The sequence below is a fragment of the Cupressus sempervirens genome, chromosome 10 (assembly GCF_028749045.1).
Source record: "Cupressus sempervirens isolate cs-2001-9-10 chromosome 10, ASM2874904v1, whole genome shotgun sequence".
NCBI lineage: Eukaryota > Viridiplantae > Streptophyta > Pinopsida > Cupressales > Cupressaceae > Cupressus > Cupressus sempervirens.
In genome coordinates this window covers 708,835,334-708,855,501 of record NC_143127.1, presented here as the reverse complement: position 1 = coordinate 708,855,501, position 20,168 = coordinate 708,835,334, and the positions used below count along the sequence as shown (strand labels likewise).

Here is a 20,168-nt window from a genome sequence, read left to right as displayed (position 1 = left end):
ATAAATAACGAAAATTCAATTAAAATCATCCATTTGTTATTAAAATATATTTGTGTCCATCTCTATTATGAAAATAATTAACTTATTGCAATGAATAACTAATGAAAAATGAAAATAATATAATTTTTACTACCCTTTATCATATAATTAATATTTCTACTAATTTATTTTTTATATTGTGTTGTACATTGTAATTTATTTTTTTATACTACTTCATAATATTTTCCATTGAATCAAATGAAATGATAAGGCCACATCTAATACAAACATTATATAGAACTTTCACAGTCTCACAAAAATAATATTAAGAAAATAATAAAGAGTGAAGTCTAATTATCAACCTAAAAAGTAATATTTTCTTTTACATAAAAAATAAAATGTATAGTTTTGTGTTTGTTAAAAAATAGACTAGAATGAATATTTGATTTTGAATTAATTATTAATTATAAATATGGTATATATTTTATTCATAGAAATGAGGTTTTTTAGATTTATAATAGTGTTTTATTTATTGTTAATTAATTTCATCTTTTTCAATAAAAAAATTCATTTGTGATAGTAATTAGTATAAAATAATTTTTTATTTATTCTTTCTTTTATAAATGTTTATGTTGAATAATTTTTTTATTACTGGAATATGTTGGCATAAGTTATTCATTCTAAATAATATTTATAAAGTTACTAGTTAGTCATTAAGGTTTAAAATAGGTTTTTAAAGGGTCCCAACACTTCAAGAGTTAATATATTAGATATAATGATTCAGTCCTCATATTAAGAAAATCTCTTCCCAATTTTTTTTCTATCTACTCTATAACTCTTGGACTTGGCTTTATGCTCGACTTCTTCCTAGGCTTTAGTTGCCCATGCCTATCCTTAGGGATGCTAACCCATCATTCCTTCATTTTCTATATGCAACCCCTCTGTTTTGATTATTGCTTCCAAGGTTCAACCAAAGCCTTCTTAGGCAGCTGTCAGCTTCGAAACCAACATCTAGAATAAGACTTTTGAAGCCTCCCTTCTATTGTGGTCACCGGTAAGACTTCACTTGAAGGTAATAAAACTTAGTCTTGTCCTATTTAGTCAAGAGTCTTAATTGCCTCAAAGATAGTAGATGAAACCCCCCACCTACCTTTCTACAAATTTTCTCATTGAAGACTCTTCTTAGGTGAAAATTACTACTATTAATTTCCTAGATGATATCTTAGAGGAGGATGTTAATGAAATGGAACTTACAAGTTGGTAAAAAGATTCCTCTTATTTAGGCCCTGGATAAGGCCACACAACTCATTCCCACATTTCATCATGATAAAATTGGATGAAATGTGGGAAAAGTAATTTTAGGAGGCTTCAAGCAAAGTCAAGGCTTCCATCGAAGCCTCCACATGGCTTTGATAGAAACCATGTGGGTGAGGCTACGAGTATAGTCATGGGCTTCACTCGAAGCATGAGGAGCCCACGAGCCCACTAGGACTTTGAGCAAAGCCTAGAGGCTTCCCTTGAAACCCTATGCAATTCTCAAAAATGGCTCTTAAGAAGTCATTTTACCATTTTACCCTTTATTATCATCGCAATGGTTTGACAATAGAGCTTGGAGTGAATTTTGTGACATCTTCAATTGCATCATCATTTCGGATTACCAATTTCAACCTCCTTCAAGCATTCAATGTACCAGGTATGTTCATTTTTATATTTTTAATGATTATTTAGTTATTTTTAATGAATATTTAGTTAATTTGATGAAATATTAAAGTATTTTTTTTGAATATTTAGTTATTTTTATAAATATTTAGCTTTTTATGGGTATTTTGATATTTTTGGTATACAATAATTAATTTTATGTTTATATGTTTTATTTTAGTTTAAATTATAGAAAACATTGTTAAAATTGTAGTCAATGGAAGAAATAATATGTTTAGTTTATATAAAATGTTGGGTACATGTAGAAAACCAAAAATATGATTAGATGTAGAAAATTAAAAATATGATTAGATGTAGAAAACCAAAAATATGATTACATGTAGAAAACCAACAATAGGATTAGATGTAGAAAAAATAAAAGATTTTAAACTCTAGGTGAATAAAAAAATAGAAAAATTACCTTCAATATCTAGAAAAAATTCTCTCTCCTCTCACTTTCTCTCTCCTTGAACTCTCTCTCTCCTTTCACTTCTCTTTGTACTTTCTCTCTCTTCTCATTTTCTCTCTCCTCACTATCTCATCTCACTTTCTCTCTCCCTCTTCTTACTTTCTCTGTCATCACTTTCTCTCTCTTCTCACTTTCTCTCTCCTCAAAATTTCTCTCTCCTCTCACTTCTCTCTCCTTACTTTCTCTCTCATCACTTTATGTTTCCTCACACTTTCTCTCTCTCATCACACTCTCTCCCTCTTCTTACTTTCTCTCTTCTCACTTTCTCTCTCCTCACACTTTCTCTCTCCTTGAACTCTCTCTTGCTCTCTCTCCTCTTGCACTTTCTCTTTATCCTCAGACTCTCTCCCTCTTCTTACTTTCTCTCTCTTCTCACTTTCTCTCTCCTCCCACTTTCTCTCTTCTTAAACTCTCTCTCTTCACTTTCTCTCTTATCACTTTCTCTCTCTTCTCACTTTCTCTCTCCTCACGCTTTCTCTCTCTTCTCACTTTCTTTCTCATCACACTTTCTCTCTCCTCACACTTTCTCTCTCCTCATACTTTCTCTCTCCTTGAACTCTCTCTCCTCACACTTTCTCTCTCTTTTCTCACTTTCTCTCCCCTCACACTTTCTTTCTTCTTGAACTCTCTCTCTTCTAACTTTTTCTCTCCTCACACTTTCTCTCTCTCCTCACACTTTCTCTCTCTTCTTACTTTCTCTCTTTTCTCACTTTCTCTCTCCTCACAATTTCTCTCTCCTTGATCTATCTCTCTCTCTTTACTTTCTCTCTCCTTGATCTCTCTCTTCACTTTCTCTCTCCTTGAACTCTCTCTCTTCTCACTTTCTCTCTCCTCACACTTTCTCTCTCCTTGAACTTTATCTCTCTCTCTCTCTTCTCACTTTCTCTCTCCTCACACTCTCTCTCTCTTCTCACTTTCTCTCCTCACACCTTCTCTCTCATTGAATTCTCTCTCTTCTCACTTTCTCTCTTCTCACACTCTTTCTCCGCACACTCTCTCCCTCTTCTTACTTTCTTGCTCTTCTTACTTCATCTCTTTCTCTCTCCTTGAAATCTCTATCTTCTTACTTTCTCTCCTCACTCTTTCTCTCTCCTTGATCTATCTCTTTCTCCTTTCACTTCTCTTTCCTTACTTTCTCTCTCCTCACACTTTCTTTCTCCTTGATCTCACTCTCTCCTCTCACTTCTCTTTCCTTACTTTCTCTCTCATCACTTACTCTCTCTCCTCACACTTTCTCTCTCTTCACTTTCTCTCCTCATGATTTCTCTCTCCTTGAACTCTCTCTCTTTCTCTTCTTACTTTCTCTCTCCTTGAACTCTCTCCTTTCACTTTCTCTCTCCTCACACTTTCTCTCTCCCTCTTCTTACTTTCTCTCTCCTCACTCTCTCTCTCTCTCTCTCTCTCTCTCTCTCTCTCTCTCTCTCTCTCTCTCTCTCTCTCTCTCTCTCTCTCCCTCCCTCCCTCCCTCCCTCCTCACACTATCTCCCTCTTCTTACTTTCTCTCACTGCACACTTTCTCTCTCCTCATACTCTCTCACTTTGAAATACTTAAATAAGACCTAATAGGAGCATTACATCTAACCTTTAGATTAATGATAGAACCTATCATGGCCCCTTATGAGAATACATGTTCTTGTAATGATATTGTATCCCCTTATTGAACCCTTATGTTCTTCTAATATTAAATTAACATTTAGTTTGACTGTCATACTCATAGATAGCATCCCAAGATTAGGGATAGGGAGAGGGACAAGAATAGGGATAGGCTCAAGCTCGAGCTCAAGCTCAGGCTTAGGGATAGGGACCACCTATTGATGTATTATTTTTCCACCCTCTTGTTCCTAATATGATGACTATATTCCATGTTTTGACTACAAAGACTGCTAGACTAAGATCAGCTATTCTGAGATCTCAGGATCATTTATATATAAATATATATGTTAGCAATTTTTGACTAGTCTTGAGGAGCTTACTGATAGACTTAGATCATAGACTACATTTACATCACAATCTGTAGATAGGATTTTTTTTGAGCTTAAAGCAGATATCTCAATTAGTATATCCTTAGACCAAGTTCAAAGCCTAGTTTCTAAGGATATTATCAAATGAGAGGTCTTCCCATTTTATGAGGGGAAGACTAAAGTCAGGGCATATCAAGTTACTAGATGTGTCATGCCACTGATTGCTTGTAAGATATACCCTCAATTCCTAGTAGCAAATGGTCGTTATCCTAATAACAACCAAATTCTATTATATTTTTCCCATTAAATGTACATAGAGTTTCATTTGGGCCACTGCGTCAACTATTTAGATATTCCAAGATATTATGGTCAAGGGTGCAGTAGAGTTTGTGATCATGATGCATACCATGAGTCAACTTGTATTGTTCCTCATCATCATGCATTGGTGGGACCTAGGACCCTAGCAGTGACTCCAGTCATGGTTGCTACTATGGATAGAGTTGTCATTACTTCTCAAAGGGAAGTAGTTGATCAGATAAGACACATTGTATCTATTTCTAGGAGCATTACATCTAACACTTTGGGAAAAAATCTTTTTAGTAGACCTAGTTAGTGTGGATCTTCTTTTGAGGCTTCATTGAGTACTACACTTTCCACTGATGATATCTATAGAGTTGCACATATTCCTACCCTTGGAGATATGTGTGGCCTCACTCGAGAGAATAGGCATATGAAGATGGCCTTGTATCTTCTAGATGATCTTTTACAGATATATTCATACATCACAAATACACAAGCGATGCCTTTACATAGTATCGCAGAGATAATTTCATAGAGGCCTATATTTCGAGTGTGCCATGACATGCCATCATGTCATTACACAACAATCTGCATAGGACTTTAGCATTGAGCACTCTACACAACACTCTGGCACTCAACTGTCTAGTGCTCAACACTCATCTCAACATTCAACACAACATTTTGTTGTAGCTTCACCTAAGGGGACCTTAGGAGTTGGTCAAGGTATTCCTATTTCTAATGATGGACTTGACATGCTTGATCAATATTTAAGAGATTTGAGTTAGATTTATGTTCCCACCAAGATAGGATCATACATGGACATGCTATTTCAATCTACTAACTCTACACCACTTCCATCCTAGCTTGTTAGTCCTTTACACTCATTATTTCAGAGGATTGAGACTATTGGAGATGGAGTTTATGTTGATGACACCTTAGTACGTGTCACTAATGACTCTCTTGCTCCTCAACCCTAGGTACACCTCGTTTAAGTTTCATTTTTATAATAAAAAATTTATGTTCATAAGTATATAATTATGTACTCATATTTCCAAATAAATTATATTTTTGTAGGCACAGGTTGCAGAGCATGCTTCTTACAGTGTGGGCTCTGATCATAGTGGGAGGAGAGATGTTGTCGATGTGACAGCTACCACTCTAGGGGGTACAAATATGATGGATGTGACACCCACTAGTGCTCAGGTAATTTTTAAATAAAAATTTAAATTAATTTGAAATTTACTAGATACATGTGCACTTATATCAATGCATTTAAATTTAAACATATGTAAATATTTGAAACTATAACCCATATATGTGTGTGTGTATATATATAGACCTATACATGTCTAACACATTGTTATGTTGTAATTTCAATTTATCCACATTCATTGTAAGAAAATGATCTAAATTTCTATGACTGATATTTTTCTTTACACTTGTGGCTATTCTTATGCGTTCATCCATACCAATTTGAGAAACTAATCCTGACCCTTCTCCAAGTTCCATTGATTCATGTCATGAATTATTATGTCCCAAATTGTTATGTCCTAGATTGTCATGACTCAACTCTTCTTCAACATGTATTTTCTCGTCTTGTGATTGTTTCTTAAGACCTAAATGCATATAAATGAATAAATTTTGAAAATTAATTATAAAATTACAAATATAGACGTTCATATGAATTTATACATGTACATACCTTCTCTCTTTTTTTGTGATAATTTTCTTCAATTGTTATGTCCTAGATTGTCATGACTCAACTCTTCTTCAACATGTATTTTCTCATCTTGTGATTGTTTGTTAAGACCTAAATGCATATAAATGAATAAATTTTGAAAATTAATGATAAAATTATAAATATACACGTCCATATGAATTTATACATGTACATAGCTTCACTTTTTTTTGTGATAATTTGCTAAAGTTTTCTCACAATGTCTCTATCCTGCATCAATTGATCTATTTCTTGCATATTTACTTTTTCTTTCTTGATGTCATCCCATCTTTGATTTTCAAAAAATTATCATTTTTTTTGAATTGTTAAGTCGGTCTTCAAAAAACTATCAAAATATTTCAAATTATCTTCACTCTTCTTCCTTTTTCTTCAAAAATAGAAAATTCCTTGTAAGATTTTTGTGTACATTGATTTAAAAAATGAAGACAAAATTGTTTTTATATCAAACAATTTTTTCTTTAAAGAAAAATGGAATGACTAGGGGATTCAAGAGAAGCCCCTGGCACCCAAAAAAGCATCCTATGAGCTTTGTTCAAAGCCCATCGACACCCATGATGGTAGCCTAGGGGCTTCAAATGAAGCCCCTTAGCATCCAAAGTGTCACCAAGGTGGCAAAGAGGCTTTGAACGAATCCACTTGACTGCACAATGGGCTTTGTTCAAAGCAACTTGACTATGCAAGGGGGCTTCAAACAAAGCTCCTTGGGCCTTTCAATGTAGCCATTCTAGACTATCGAGAAACAACCCAGGGGGATTCGAACAAAGCCCCTCCAAAAAAGTGGTAAAATGCCTTAGAGGATTTTTTCAAAGCCTCTTCGTGTGAAGTCCCAAAAAGGAGCTTCGAATGAAGTATGCTTCATGTGAAGCATCTAAAAAATGAAAATCTCCAATTTATACTCTATTTCTATCAAATTTTCCTCTTTTGATGGCTAAAACAAGGGCCAAATAATTTTAAACTCTAAAACTAAGTTTGGAAAGGTGTTTCCCTTTCAATAAGTTTTCCAATGAATATATTTTTAGCATATATTGTGTTTATTGTGATGTTTTATTTTTAATTTTATTAAATATAGTTTTTTTTTAAATTTTAGAAATCTCAATTTGAAGCCTTTGAAAAAATATACAAAATAAAGAATAATTTTTTCAAAAAATATGATCATCAAAGCTATGTTTATTAGCTTTCTAGCAAGTCAAGAAAAATTACATTTTGATATAAACAAATCAAGTTATATTGATCAAAAGAAACCTATGTCTATATTATCATTAGTGTCACCTTGTCACTACCTATAATTTTTGACAAAATTGAACAAAACCAACAGAACTTGCTAGTTACTAATGTTACTATTCTAGCCTTGAAAGAATTTTGTAATTATCCTATTTTTTTAAAAAGGTTATGTTGATCAAAACACCCATTACTTTTTTGAAAATATCAATTTTCATATAAACCACTTCTCATAGGAGATTTTAAAAAAATGGACTTCGAATGAAATTATTAAAAAAATTGAAAAATATTGTTAGAAACTTAGATAGAAAATGCTACAAATCACTAGTTTACATCATCACCAAATTATTTACGGTTTTTAAAATAGTAATATGCATTTGAAAATCAAGTTTTTGTTTAAAATATATGTTTTAGTGTCAAACTTGGGCAAAAAGTGGGAACCGTTACCATAGCCTTACCCCTCTATAGACTAGCTTGAAAAATGGGCTACTTCAAGTTAGTCTCTCAATGGTGGTGTCAAAATCACCTTGTTAGTGAAATGTTCCTATTTACATTCTGTAACAAAGAATTTCCCATTGATTCTATGTCAAATAAACCTTGGTCAATAAGTGTAAATTCTAGGAACACTTTGGCAATTTTTAAATAGAAGCCTAAGCTTTGGATAATCGACCTTGGAGTAGTGGATCCCAGATGGGTCAAGCTCCTTGGCCTACCTTGGGAATTTTAGAAAAACAATGTCTTTAGAGGTACTTTAGAATTCTTTGGTATCCTCCTATCACTTGATAAGATCTTGGAGTCTAAATCCTCCTTACATTTTTTCTAGAATATACATGTATGAGTGCCATTGTTAATAAGGTTTTACCCACCTTTGTTACAACTAACTCTAAGCTAGGTTTGTTTATCCAGCTATTCAAATATGAGAAGCTGAGATATTTTGTGTTAAATGAAAAATGTTCAATCATTTGAATACTTCCTTCCCTTTAACTTCTAAGGATCATGCTTCTTTATCAAACAAAGCTGCATAGAGGACTAACCCTTTCCTTTCACCTAACCTCCCTCTAAAGGGGTCACAATTATTGCCCCTGGTAAACTCTAGGAACACCCCCCTCCCCCCCATCACTCCCAATTTGTTTTTATATGGAGCCTAATCAGACTCTAAAGTTAATTTTTCCCCTATTCATTTGGAACAATTTCCTCCTAGATTTAAGTATGTGGGTTTAGGTGCATAGTTGAGGTCAAGGGATAGCACCGTTGAAGCCAAAAAAAAATTTACAATTGTAAAGGCATCAGAATTTATATTTTTTCTATTGGTCAGCTTGTCGTAGCCCTAATTTGTAAGCAAAAAAAGCCTTTATAAAATGTATTAGGGTTAGGGATTTCATGATGTATGATGAGATTGTAGCTTCTCGCAATTGAATTGAGTTGTAAGGGATTACAGATTGTAATTAGGATGTAATCATTGTATAATAAGAATATTGAACTTGGTGTTTGGTGGGCATAGCCCAAGGATTGATTGAACTAGAAATTAAATATTTGTGTCTTGTATTCTCTTTTGTGCAATTTACTATTTTATTATATTGGTTATAATTTCATATAATTATCATTTTATTCTTATTAATCCTAACAAGTGGTATCATAGCCTAGTTTTTTTAGTTATCCTCTACATGAAGGTATCATAGATGAGTGGAAATCTCAATTTTGAGTTGGAGAAATGGAAGACGAGGGTAAGATGAAGGTTGAGAAGTTTAATGGGCATAACTTTTAGTAATGGAAAATGAAAATGGAGGATTTTCTTTATCAGAAGGAATTGTGAAAACCATTGCAAGGAAAATCCAAGAAATAGATAACTATGACAATTGAGGGCTGGGATATTTTTGTTGAAATTTGAAGTATCTCCAAAACTCCAATAATAAGTACCATGTTGAACTCCTCACAATTCTGACTCCAACACAACTTGAATAAGCAAAATTGGAATTTAGATGACAAAGTTATGACCAATCAAAGTTTGGTCAAACTGGGACAAAAGGCCGTAAAAAGGTGAAAAAATAATCATCTCAAAAGTGTTCAACAATGGATTTCAAATGAAAGAGCTCGTCAAAATCTTTCCAATGGCATTCGTTTCATCAAAAATGAAGATAGAATGTGGAAAATATGACAATTTGAAGTTCAAGTAAAAGTGTGGATTCTGATGACATCAGCATGACATCATAAAATCTAAAAGAGAGGGAAAAAATTCAAATTCAAATTAAAATGATTATTTAATTTGAATTAAAGGAATAGATGATGGGAGTTGAACTCCCAACCATTGCCCTCCTAAAAGTAAGGCCAACCGATAGGCTATTTATAATATATTTAATATTAGAGGAAGAGTTGTTATATACCCATAACAAAACCACCCAACCTTATTTAAATAAGGTTTATTGTTAATTTGTTATTATTTTTAACCTCAAACTTGCTAAGGCACAAAACTATAAAATGGAAAAGGGGGGTTAGACAAGATGTAAATGGTTATAGGGCCTATTTATGTATTTTTTTGTTTTAGCCTATTTTAGGCTAATTTTATGTATAAAAGAGGGATATGAGTCCATTTTCAAGGCATGAAGATTATGAAAATTATTGTGATTATTAAGTTTTTGAGAGGAATTAGAAGGATGACTTATTGCTGAGGAGGAAAGAGAAAATTCTAGAGGACATATTTTCAGTCCCGGACATCAGAGCAGTGTAATGCAGATGTTCTGGAAGGGGTTGATTTGTAACATATTGTAATTAATTTTGGAGTTAATCGAATCATTCCACCAGTTGGAGATGGACCTGGAGACATAGTCCTAATAGGGTGAACTCTGAGATCAAATTGTGTTGTGCCTCTCCTTTCATTTCTCTTTCTATCAGTTGAGTTATGTGTTGTTCTTTTTTGCATTTTCAATTACGTTAATTTTCTTTAGTAAAATCATTAATTAATTTTATGTAATTGGTTTATCAATCCTTAATTCTTCTTCTTTGTAATTTCAACGGTTAAGATATATAACCACACATTTACTGCATGGATCGAGAAATTATATATGATTGTTGGGATTAAATCATAAAATTTGTAGATCCTAAATCAGATCAAGTTTGGTATCAAAGCCTGTTTTGCAATGAAATTGCAAGTGGTGAATGTTAACCAAGTTGAAGTTGAAACAAAGAGAAGGTGAACTTGTAGATTTCAATCCTGAGATTGGAAAAAGAAATTTTCCACGCATCATGGCATCTGAAAAAAATCTTTTTGAGTTTGATGTAGAAGCCTTCCAGAGAGTTTTTGTGGAATTGAAAGCTTTGGTAGACATTCTTCTCCAAGAAAGGTATGAATGACAATTGAGAAAGGGAGATAAGGCTAGGAAGAAAGAAGAAGCTAAATCTTCATCAAAAGATGACAAAGGAAAAGGAATAGGAGGTGGTAGTGACCCTCCTAAACCTCCATCCCCATCTTCTTTATCTTCTTCATCGTCTTCTTCCTCTCTATCTACTTCTTCTAAAAATAAACATTCTGTGAAGACACCCTTCTTAAACCTTGACATAAAGTTTGATTTTCCTATATACAATGGTGAATTGGATGTTGAAAATTTGGATAATTAGCTTGAGAAGATTGAAGTGTACTACAAGGTTCAAAATATTTTGGATGATTCTCCAAAATCCAACTAGCTCCTCTCAGAATGGGAGGCACTGCATTAGTCTGGCGGGAGAGTAAGATCTAGGGTGATCTTGCTACACATGGTAAAATCATTTCATCTTGGTATGAATTTACTTTTTCTTTGAAGAAACAATTTTATCCTTTGGGTCATATGCAACAAGCCATTATGGATTGGCAAAATCTCAGGCAAGGTAAAGAGCAGTTTATGCAAGAGTATACACAGGTGTTTAGGGAGAAGGCATTAACTCTTGGAATTCCTCTTTACACTCAAGATACTTTGTTAAAGTACATAGGTGGAATGCATTAATATTCGAAGCATACAGTATTGATGTTTAGTTCTTCTAACTTTGATGAAGTATGTGTTCAAGAAACTCATATTGAAGCAAGTGGAGGAAACACAAGTTTTAGTTCAAAGAAGGAATTTGTTCCTCCTAAAGGACACAAGAAGGGCAAGAAAGAAACCATAGTGAAGAAAGAGGAAGGTGAAAATCCTACTTGTTTCCATTGTCAGAAGAAAGGACATGTAGAAGAAAAGTGTTGGAAATTGTATCTAGAATTGAAACCAAAGTGGTTTAAGCATCAAAAGGGAAAGAAAAAATCTATAGTTATTTTTCAGGATCTTGGATCAGATTCTAACGATGAGACAAAAATATCGACTGTTGGTTTGAAAGGGAAAGCTTTTGTTGATTCTACCACTGATGTTTCATATGCTTCCACTTCAAAAAGTCATGTTGTTCCTGAAGATAGTAAAAGGTTTGAACTTTTTCATATAAGGGTGATTTCTAAGAACACTATAATTGACACATTGATAGATAGTGGGTCCCAAGTTAATTTGATTTCAGAAGAAGTTGTTAAACAGTTGGGATTGGAAATTAAGCCACATAAGAGACCTTATACATTAGGCTAGGTGTGCAATGATAATAGATTGCGAGTCACTAAGCAATGTAAGTTAAGATTTGCAATAACATCTAAATTCATAGATGAGGTTGAATTTGATGTGGTTCCACTTGATATCTATGGGATTGTGTTGGGTAGCCCATATTTATATGATAGGAAAGCTATCTTCTATAGGGAACATAACAAGTATCACTTGTTTAAAAATGGAATTGAATACATTATAAGAGCTCATCACATGAAGAATGAAGGATCAATTGTAAACACAAGACATTTGAAAATGATAGTAAATGCAAGCAATAAATAGACTCTCGTCTCTACAGCAGCTAGTGAGGATCAAGTGAAAGTAGAATCAAGTCTTCAACTAGTGATGGTAAAAGAGGATTTGAAAGGTTCATTTTCTAATGATGTTTCTGTACAACGGGTCCAAAATGTTGATACATATTTCATTTCATCAATTATTTCAATTTTGTTGCTTCTATTTCTACTAGTTTCTACTATGTAGATGATTGATGTAACAATGAACACAGGCAGATGTATGGTTGAAGGTATTAGTAGTACTATCTCATTCTTCATAATGTGTGTGATGGTTTAGATATTCAAAATTCTAGTAGTTTGTATAGGTGATACTGGACAAGTGAGGCAAACATGCCCTCATTTTCATTTTATGTAAAAATAAAATTTTGGAGGTCTGAAAGCTCTTTTTCAATGGGGAGGCTTGATCCAGAGGATATTTTTGCTGAAATTTGAAGTATCTCCAAAACTCCAATAATTAGTACCATATTGAAGTCCTCACAATCATGACTCCAACACAACTTGAACAAGCAAAATTGGAGTTTAGATGACAAAGTTATGACCAGTCAAAGTTTAGTCAAACTAGGATCAAAGGCCATAAAAAAGTGAAAAAATAATCATCTAAAAAATGTTCAACAATGGATTTCAAATGAAAGAGCTCATCAAAAGCTTTCCAATGGCATTCATTTTGTCAAAAACGGAGATCGAATGTGAAAATTATGACGATTTGAAGTTTAGGTAAAAGTGTGGATTCTAATGACATCAGCATGATATCATAAAATCTGAAAGAGAGGGAAAAAATTCAAATTCAAATTCAAATGATTATTTAATTTGAATTAAAGGAATTAGATGATGGGAGTTGAACTCCCAACCATTGCCCTCCTAAAAATAAGGCCAACCAATAGGCTATTTATAATATATTTAATATTAGAGGAAGAGTTGTTATATACCCATAACAAAACCGCCCAACCTTATTTAAATAAGGTTTATTGTTAATTTGTTATTATTTTTAACCTCAAACTTGCTAAGGGACAAAACTATAAAATGGAAAAAGGGGCTTAGACGAGATGTAAATAGTTATAGGGCCTATTTATGTATTTTTTTGTTTTAGCCTATTTTAGGCTAATTTTATATATATAAGGGGGATAGGAGTCCATTTTCAAGGCATGAAGATTATGAAAAATATTGTGATTATTAAGTCTTTGAGAGGAATTAGAGGGATGACTTATTGTTGAGGAGGAAAGAGAAAATTCTTGAGGACATATTTTCAGTCCCGAACATCGGAGCAGTGTAATGTTGATGTTCTCGAAGGGGTTGATTTGTAACACATTGTAATTGATTTTGGAGTTAATCGGATCGGTCCACTAGTTGGAGCTAGACCTAGAGACATAGTCCTAACAGGGTGAACTCGGAGATCAAATTGTGTTATGCCTCTCCTTTCATTTCTCTTTCTGTCAGTTGAGTTATGTGTTGTTCTTTTCTGCATTTTCAATTATGTTAATTTGCTTCAATAAAAGCATTAATTAATTTTATGTAATTGGTTTAAATTCCTCTATATCAATCCTTAATTATTCTTCTCTGTAATTTCAACAATTAAGATACATAACCATGCATTTACTACATGGATCGGGATATTATATCTGATTGTTGGGATTAAGTCATAAAATTTGTAGATCCTAAATTAGATTAGAAAGGCTGGAACTATTTTTATGCATGGTATTATTGGTGACATTTAATATTACAAAAGAAAAGACAACAATACCTAGGGTTTTTTTTTAAAGTAAAGTTAAATATTTGGTATAATAGGTGGCATTTAATATTACAAAATAAAAGACAACAAGTGTGGATCCTCATTGATAGGATAGACATGGATAGTAGGATTTGTCAAGAAGTAAAGTCCACAAACAAAGATTAAGAGAGGGGTAGGGAGGGGGGTGAATTAGTTGTGAGAAATATAACTAATTCCAAAATTATTCAACTAATCACCAATAATTAAAATAACAATGTCGAATAATAAGACACTATACCATAATAGGTTAATTTTTGTTCCAAAAAAAACCCTTAATCGAAGGGAAAATCTCTAGCAGGGATGGCATAAAGATGAAGATGAATGTAATAAAAAATAAATGGGATCCAAAATCATTTTTCAAGAGAGGGAAGTCTCCAAGTGGGATACATTGTAACCTTTTTTGTGTTCTTATTTGTACTCTAGTTGTAGACTTGAAGAACCAATTGGCATTTCACCTTGCTTATATGTCACCTATGAGTGTTGTCTTTGTTTGACTGCATTTCAATATGATTTTTACTTTGTATTTTAATTTGTCCATTCTTTATATTAATTTATGTAGTATCACTTGTGTTCGGCCTTAATCAATCTTGAGTAAGTGCCTTCTAGGGTTCAACCTAGATAGTCTTAGGACATTACCTTCTTTGAATGGCCATATCTATTGACAATAATGGAAAGGAGAGTATGGAGGAAGGAAATGATATCTCTGATGATAGGAAATCTATTTCTAAAAATGGTGTCACTACAAAGACTTGTATAAAGTGGTGGTTATTAAATAATTTGTAGTTATCCCTAATTTTGCTTGTTCTAATGGAAAATTTTGCAATAAACATGTAGAAAAGGGAAGAGATGGTGGTGGAAAGCTTGATCTTGATGGACATCGAAGAGGAAACAAAGAAGATGACTATGAAGAGAACTCCAGTGATGGGAGAGGAGAGGATGGTAAGGCCCTAACTTAAAGTATGACCCTTGCTCTCTCTCTAAATGATGAAATGGTAAAAGATATGAAATGTGAGAAAAATAGGTTTAAAAACATCTTTTTTCTTGTATACACATGGATTTAAAGTTTCTTCCAGCCAGAAAATTTTGACATGAGGGTAAGTGCACAAAGTTGTGGTGCCAAAAGGGGGGTATAAGTGGACACCTTTTTCCTGAAATAAGCAAATTCTGGACTTCAACAAGAATTTGAAGATAGTTACGCTCAAAATTTTAAGATATGACAAAAACAAAAGGCGTAGTCCTTTGAATCTAGTTTCTAAACTACTAATTTTTTTTCAAAATGGTTTAGTTTTAGGTCCTCAAAAAAGGGGGCCACAAAAAGTGGTACTGTTTATTCCAAAAAAACATAACATAGTACAAAGTGTGGCCCCCCTAAAATTTTAACTTTTTTTTTGAAATTCTTTAATCGCTCTAGTCAAAAGTTACCTAACACTGTGTAGTTTATCCCTGATTTTTCGAGTAATTTTATAATGTGTATTTTTTTTTTAATGAATTTTTAAATTAGAACCATCCCAAAAATGTGAAATATCTATGTGCTCCCCCTAGAAATGATTGAATAACTAATCTAAAATCAAAACTTCTTTTTTTCAAAGTGTGTAGAATGGAGTCTAGTTTCTAAAAAACTAAGTTGTTACAAAATTCGATGAATGAGCTAAAATCTATAGCCCAATTAGTACATGGTGGTTTTTGACAAAAAATGAACATACATTCAAAAGAAATTATAGATGAAAGACTTAAAATAGTTCAAATTAAAAATAAATTATATGGTTAGATAGCTAACACAGAGACCTATAATGTTATGTAACCTGATCTTATCGATACCCAACCACGAAGAATCTTGAAGGGAAGCACACAAGAAAAATCAATCATTTTTTGTATGTTTGTTGGAAAACACGTCTCAGACCTGTTTATAAACTCCAAACCTTTGGGTTGGATCTCCAAGGCAAAACCAAGCCTTAGGCTTGGTTTTAATGCAAAGCTTTGAATAGTGTGTGCGCCCTATAGCGCGCACGCCCTATTAAAATGCTATTGAATTCGAGGTAGTGCGCACGCACTATAGTGCGCATGCACTATTGAGACCTAAATTGCAAATCAAAACCAAGAGAGAGCTGGGGGGTGGGGCAAGGGAATGGCTATTTGTGTGTGTGTGAGAGAGATAGAGAGAAAGTAGGGGATGGGAGAGGGGAGAGAGGAAGTGAGAAAGAGTAGGGATGGCAAAGAGAGTATAGGATAGGAGATAGGGGAAATGTGAGAGAGTAGGGGTGGCAAAGAGAGTACAAGATGCAAGAGAGAGGAAGTGTGAGAGAGAGAGTAGAGGTGGCAAAGAGAGAGTATGGGATGGGGGAGAGAGATTGAAAGTAGGGGATGGGAGAGAGAGGAAGTGTGAGAGAGAGTACAAGTTGGGAGAGAGAGATTGAGAGTAGGGGATGGGGGAGAGAGAGAGTAGGTGGTGGGAGACGGAGTGGGAGAAGAAGAGCGAGAGAGAGGAGGATGGGAGTGCATGTGTGTGAAAGAGAGAGAGTAGGGAATGGGAGAGGGGGAAGATAGAGTAGCTTGAGAGAGAGTAGGGGATGGAAGAGAGAGTAGGCGATGGGAGAGGGAGTGGGAGAGGGAGAGAGAGAAAGAGAGAGAGTGTGAAAATGTGAGAGAGGGTAGGGGGTGGCAAAGAGAGAGTAGAGAGGGAGAGAGTGAGAGAGAGAGAGAGAGAGTGAGAGAGAGTGGGAGTAGGCAGTGGGAGAGGGAGAGCGAGTGAGAGAAAAAGTAGAGGATGGGAGAGGAGAGAGGGGGGATGGGTGTGTGTGAAAGAGAGAGAGTAGGGAATGAGAGAGGGGAGAGAGAGATAGAGAGAGTAGGGGATGGGATAGAAAGAGAGTAGGCAATGGCAGAGGGAGTGGGAGAGGGAGAGAGAGGGTGGATGGAGGAGAAAGAGATTAGGAAATGGTAGAGGGAGTGGGAGAGGGAGAGAGAGGGGGGATGGAAGTGTGTGTAAGAGAGAAAGTAGGGGATGGGAGAGAGTGTGAGAGAGAGTAGGGGTGGCAAAGAGAGAGAGTGAGAGTAGGGGATGGGAGAGAGAGGGAGAGAGAGAGAGAGATAGTAGGTGATGGGAGAGGGAGTGGGAGTGAGAGGGAGAGGGGGAATGGAAGTGTGTAAGAGAGATAGAGTTGGGGATGGGAGAGAGTAGGCAATGGGAGAGGGAGTGAGAGAGAGAGAGAGGGGGGGAATGGGAACGTGTATAAGAGAGATAGAGTAGGGGATGGGAGAGAGTGTGAGATTTTGAGAGAGAGTAGGGGGTGGTAGAGAGAGCTTGTACAGGATGGGGGTGAGAGAGAGAGAGAGTATGAGAGAGAGTAGGGGATGGAAGAGAGAGAGTATGAGAGAGAGTAGGGGATGGAAGAGAGAGAGTGAGAGTAGGGGATGGGAGAGAGAAAGTAAAGAGGGAAAGAGAGTACTTGAGAGAGAGAGAGAGATAGTAGGTGGTACAAGAGGGAGTGGGAGAGGGAGAGAGAGGGGGGATGGGAGTGTGTGTGACAAATCTAGAGAGTAGGGAATGGGGAGAGGAGAGAGAGAGGGGGGTGGGAGTGTGTGTCTATGAAAGAGAGAGAGTAGGGGATGGGAGAGGGGAGAGAGAGAGTAGGGGATGGGGGAGAGGGAGTGGGAGAGGGAGAGAGAGGGGGGGGAATGGGAATGTGTGTAAGAGAGACAGAGTAGGGGATGGGAGAGAGTGTGAGAGTGTGAGAGAGAGTAGGTGGTGGCAGAGAGAGCTCGTATGGGATGGGAGAGAGAGTGAGATTAGGGGATGGGAGTGTGAGAGTGAGTAGGGGATGAGAGAGAGAGAGTGAGAGTAAGGGATGGGATGGGAGAGAGAGAGAGTAGAGAGGGAGAGATAGAACTTGAGAGAGAGATCTAGTAGGCGGTAGGAGAGGGAAAGGGAGAGAGATAGGGGGGATGGGAGTGTGCGTGACAAATGTAGAGAGTAGGGGATGGGAGAGAAGAGAGTGGGGGGATAAGAGTGTGTGTGTCTGTGAAAGAGAGAGAGTAGGGGATGGGAGAGAGTGTGAGAGTGTGAGAGAGAGTAGGGGGTGGCAGAGAGAGAGTACGAGATGGGAGAGACAGAGTGAAAGGATGGGAGAGATAGAGTGAAAGGATGGGAGAGAGTGAGAGAGAGAGTAGGGGGCGGCAGAGAGAGAGAGAGTATGGGATGGGAGAGACAGAGTGAAAGGATGGGAGAGAGTGTGAGAGAGAGTAGGGGATGGGAGAGAGTGTGAGAGAGAGTTGGGAATGGGAGAGAGAGAGAGAGTAAGAGTAGGGGATGGGAGAGAGAGAGTAGAGAGGGAGAGAGAGAACTTGAGAGAGAGAAATAGTAGGTGACCTGGGAGAGGGAGTGGGAGAGGAGGAGAGAGAGGGATGGGAGTACATGTGACAAATCTAGAGAGTAGGGGATGGGAGAGAAGAGAGAGGGGGGATGGGAGTGTGAGTGTGTGTGTGTGTGTGTTTGTGAAAGAGAGAGAGTAGGGGATAGGAGAGAGTGTGAGAGTGTGAGAGAGAGTAGTGGGTGGCAAAGAGAGAGTACGAGATGGGAGAGACAGAGTGAAAGGATGGGAGAGAGTGTGAGAGAGAGTAGGGGATGGGAGAGAGTGTGAGAGAGAGTTGGGAATGGGAGAGAGAGAGAGTAAGAGTAGGGGATGGGAGAGAGAGAGTAGAGAGGGAGAGAGAGAACTTGAGAGAGAGAAATAGTAGGTGACCTGGGAGAGGGAGTGGGAGAGGAGAGAGAGGGATGGGAGTGCGTGTGAAAAATCTAGAGAGTAGGGGATGGGAGAGAAGAGAGAGGGGGATGGGAGTGTGAGTGTGTGTCTGTGTCTGTGAAAGAGAGAGAGTAGGGGATAGGAGAGAGTGTGAGAGTGTGAGAGAGAGTAGGGGGTGGCAAAGAGAGAGTACAAGATGGGAGAGACAGAGTGAAATGATGGGAGAGAGTTTGAGAGAGAGTAGGGGATGGGAGAGAGTGTGAGAGAGAGTTGGGAATGGGAGAGAGAGAGAGTAAGAATAGGGGATGGGAGAGAGAGAGTAGAGAGGGAGAGAGAGAACTTGAGAGAGAGAAATAGTAGGTGACCTGGGAGAGGGAGTGGGAGAGGAGTAGAGAGAGGGATGGGAGTGTGTGTGACAAATCTAGAGAGTAGGGGATGGGAGAGAAGAGAGAGGGGGGATGGGAGTGTGAGTGTGTGTGTGTGCGTGTCTGTGAAAGAGAGACAGTAGGGGATAGGAGAGAGTGTGAGAGTGTGAGAGAGAGTAGGGGGTGGCAAAGAGAGAGTACAAGATGGGAGAGACAGAGTGAAAGGATGGGAGAGAGTGTGAGAGAGTGTAGGGGATGGGAGAGAGTGTGAGAGAGAGTTGGGAATGGGAGAGAGAGAGAGTAAGAGTAGGGGATGGGAGAGAGAGAGTAGAGAGGGAGAGAGAGAACTTGAGAGAGAGAAATAGTAGGTGACTTGGGAGAGGGAATGAGAGAGGAGGAGAGAGAGGGATGGGAGTGCCTGTGACAAATCTAGAGAGTAGGGGATGGGAGAGAAGAGAGAGGGGGGATGGGAGTGTGAGTGTGTGTGTGTGTGTCTGTGAAAGAGAGAGAGTAGGGGATAGGAGAGAGTGTGAGAGTGTGAGAGAGAGTAGGGGGTGGCAAAGAGAGAGTACGAGATGGGAGAGACAGAGTGAAAGGATGGGAAAGAGTGTGAGAGAGAGTAGGAGGTTACAGAGAGAGAGAGAGAGAGAGAGAGTACGAGATGAGAGAGACAGAGTGAAAGGATGAGAGAGAGTGTCAGAGAGAGTAGGGGATGGGAGAGAGTGTGAGAGAGAGTTGGGGATTGGAGAGAGAGAGAGAGAGTAAGAGTAGGGGATGGGAGAGAGCGAGAGTAGAGAGGGAGAGAGAGAACTTGAGAGAGAGAGAGAGAGATATAGTAGGTGGTGGGAGAGGGAGTGGGAGAGGAGGGGAGAGAGGGATGGGAGTGCGTGTGAGCGATCTAGAGAGTAAGGGATGGGAGAGGGGAGAGAGAGAGGGGGATGGGAGTGTGTATCTGCAAAAGAGAGAGTTTAGGGGATGGGAGAGGGGAGAGAGAGTAGCGGATGGGAGTGTGTGTAAGAGAGAGTAGGGGATGGGAGAGAGTGTGAGAGAGAGTAGG

At 37.1% G+C, this 20,168-nt stretch overlaps 1 protein-coding gene across 1 annotated transcript in view; it reads right to left on the bottom strand.

Annotated features, from left to right (window-relative positions):
- Positions 1-1,562: 1,562 nt before the first annotated feature.
- The window catches only part of LOC149535789 (uncharacterized), a 31,755-nt gene continuing 13,149 nt past the window's right edge, over positions 1,563-20,168 (bottom strand). Inside the window, exon 5 of the mRNA XM_089806174.1 lies at positions 1,563-1,650. Within this exon, the coding sequence (XP_089662300.1) occupies positions 1,563-1,650 (88 nt within the window). The remainder of the gene's footprint in view (positions 1,651-20,168) is intronic.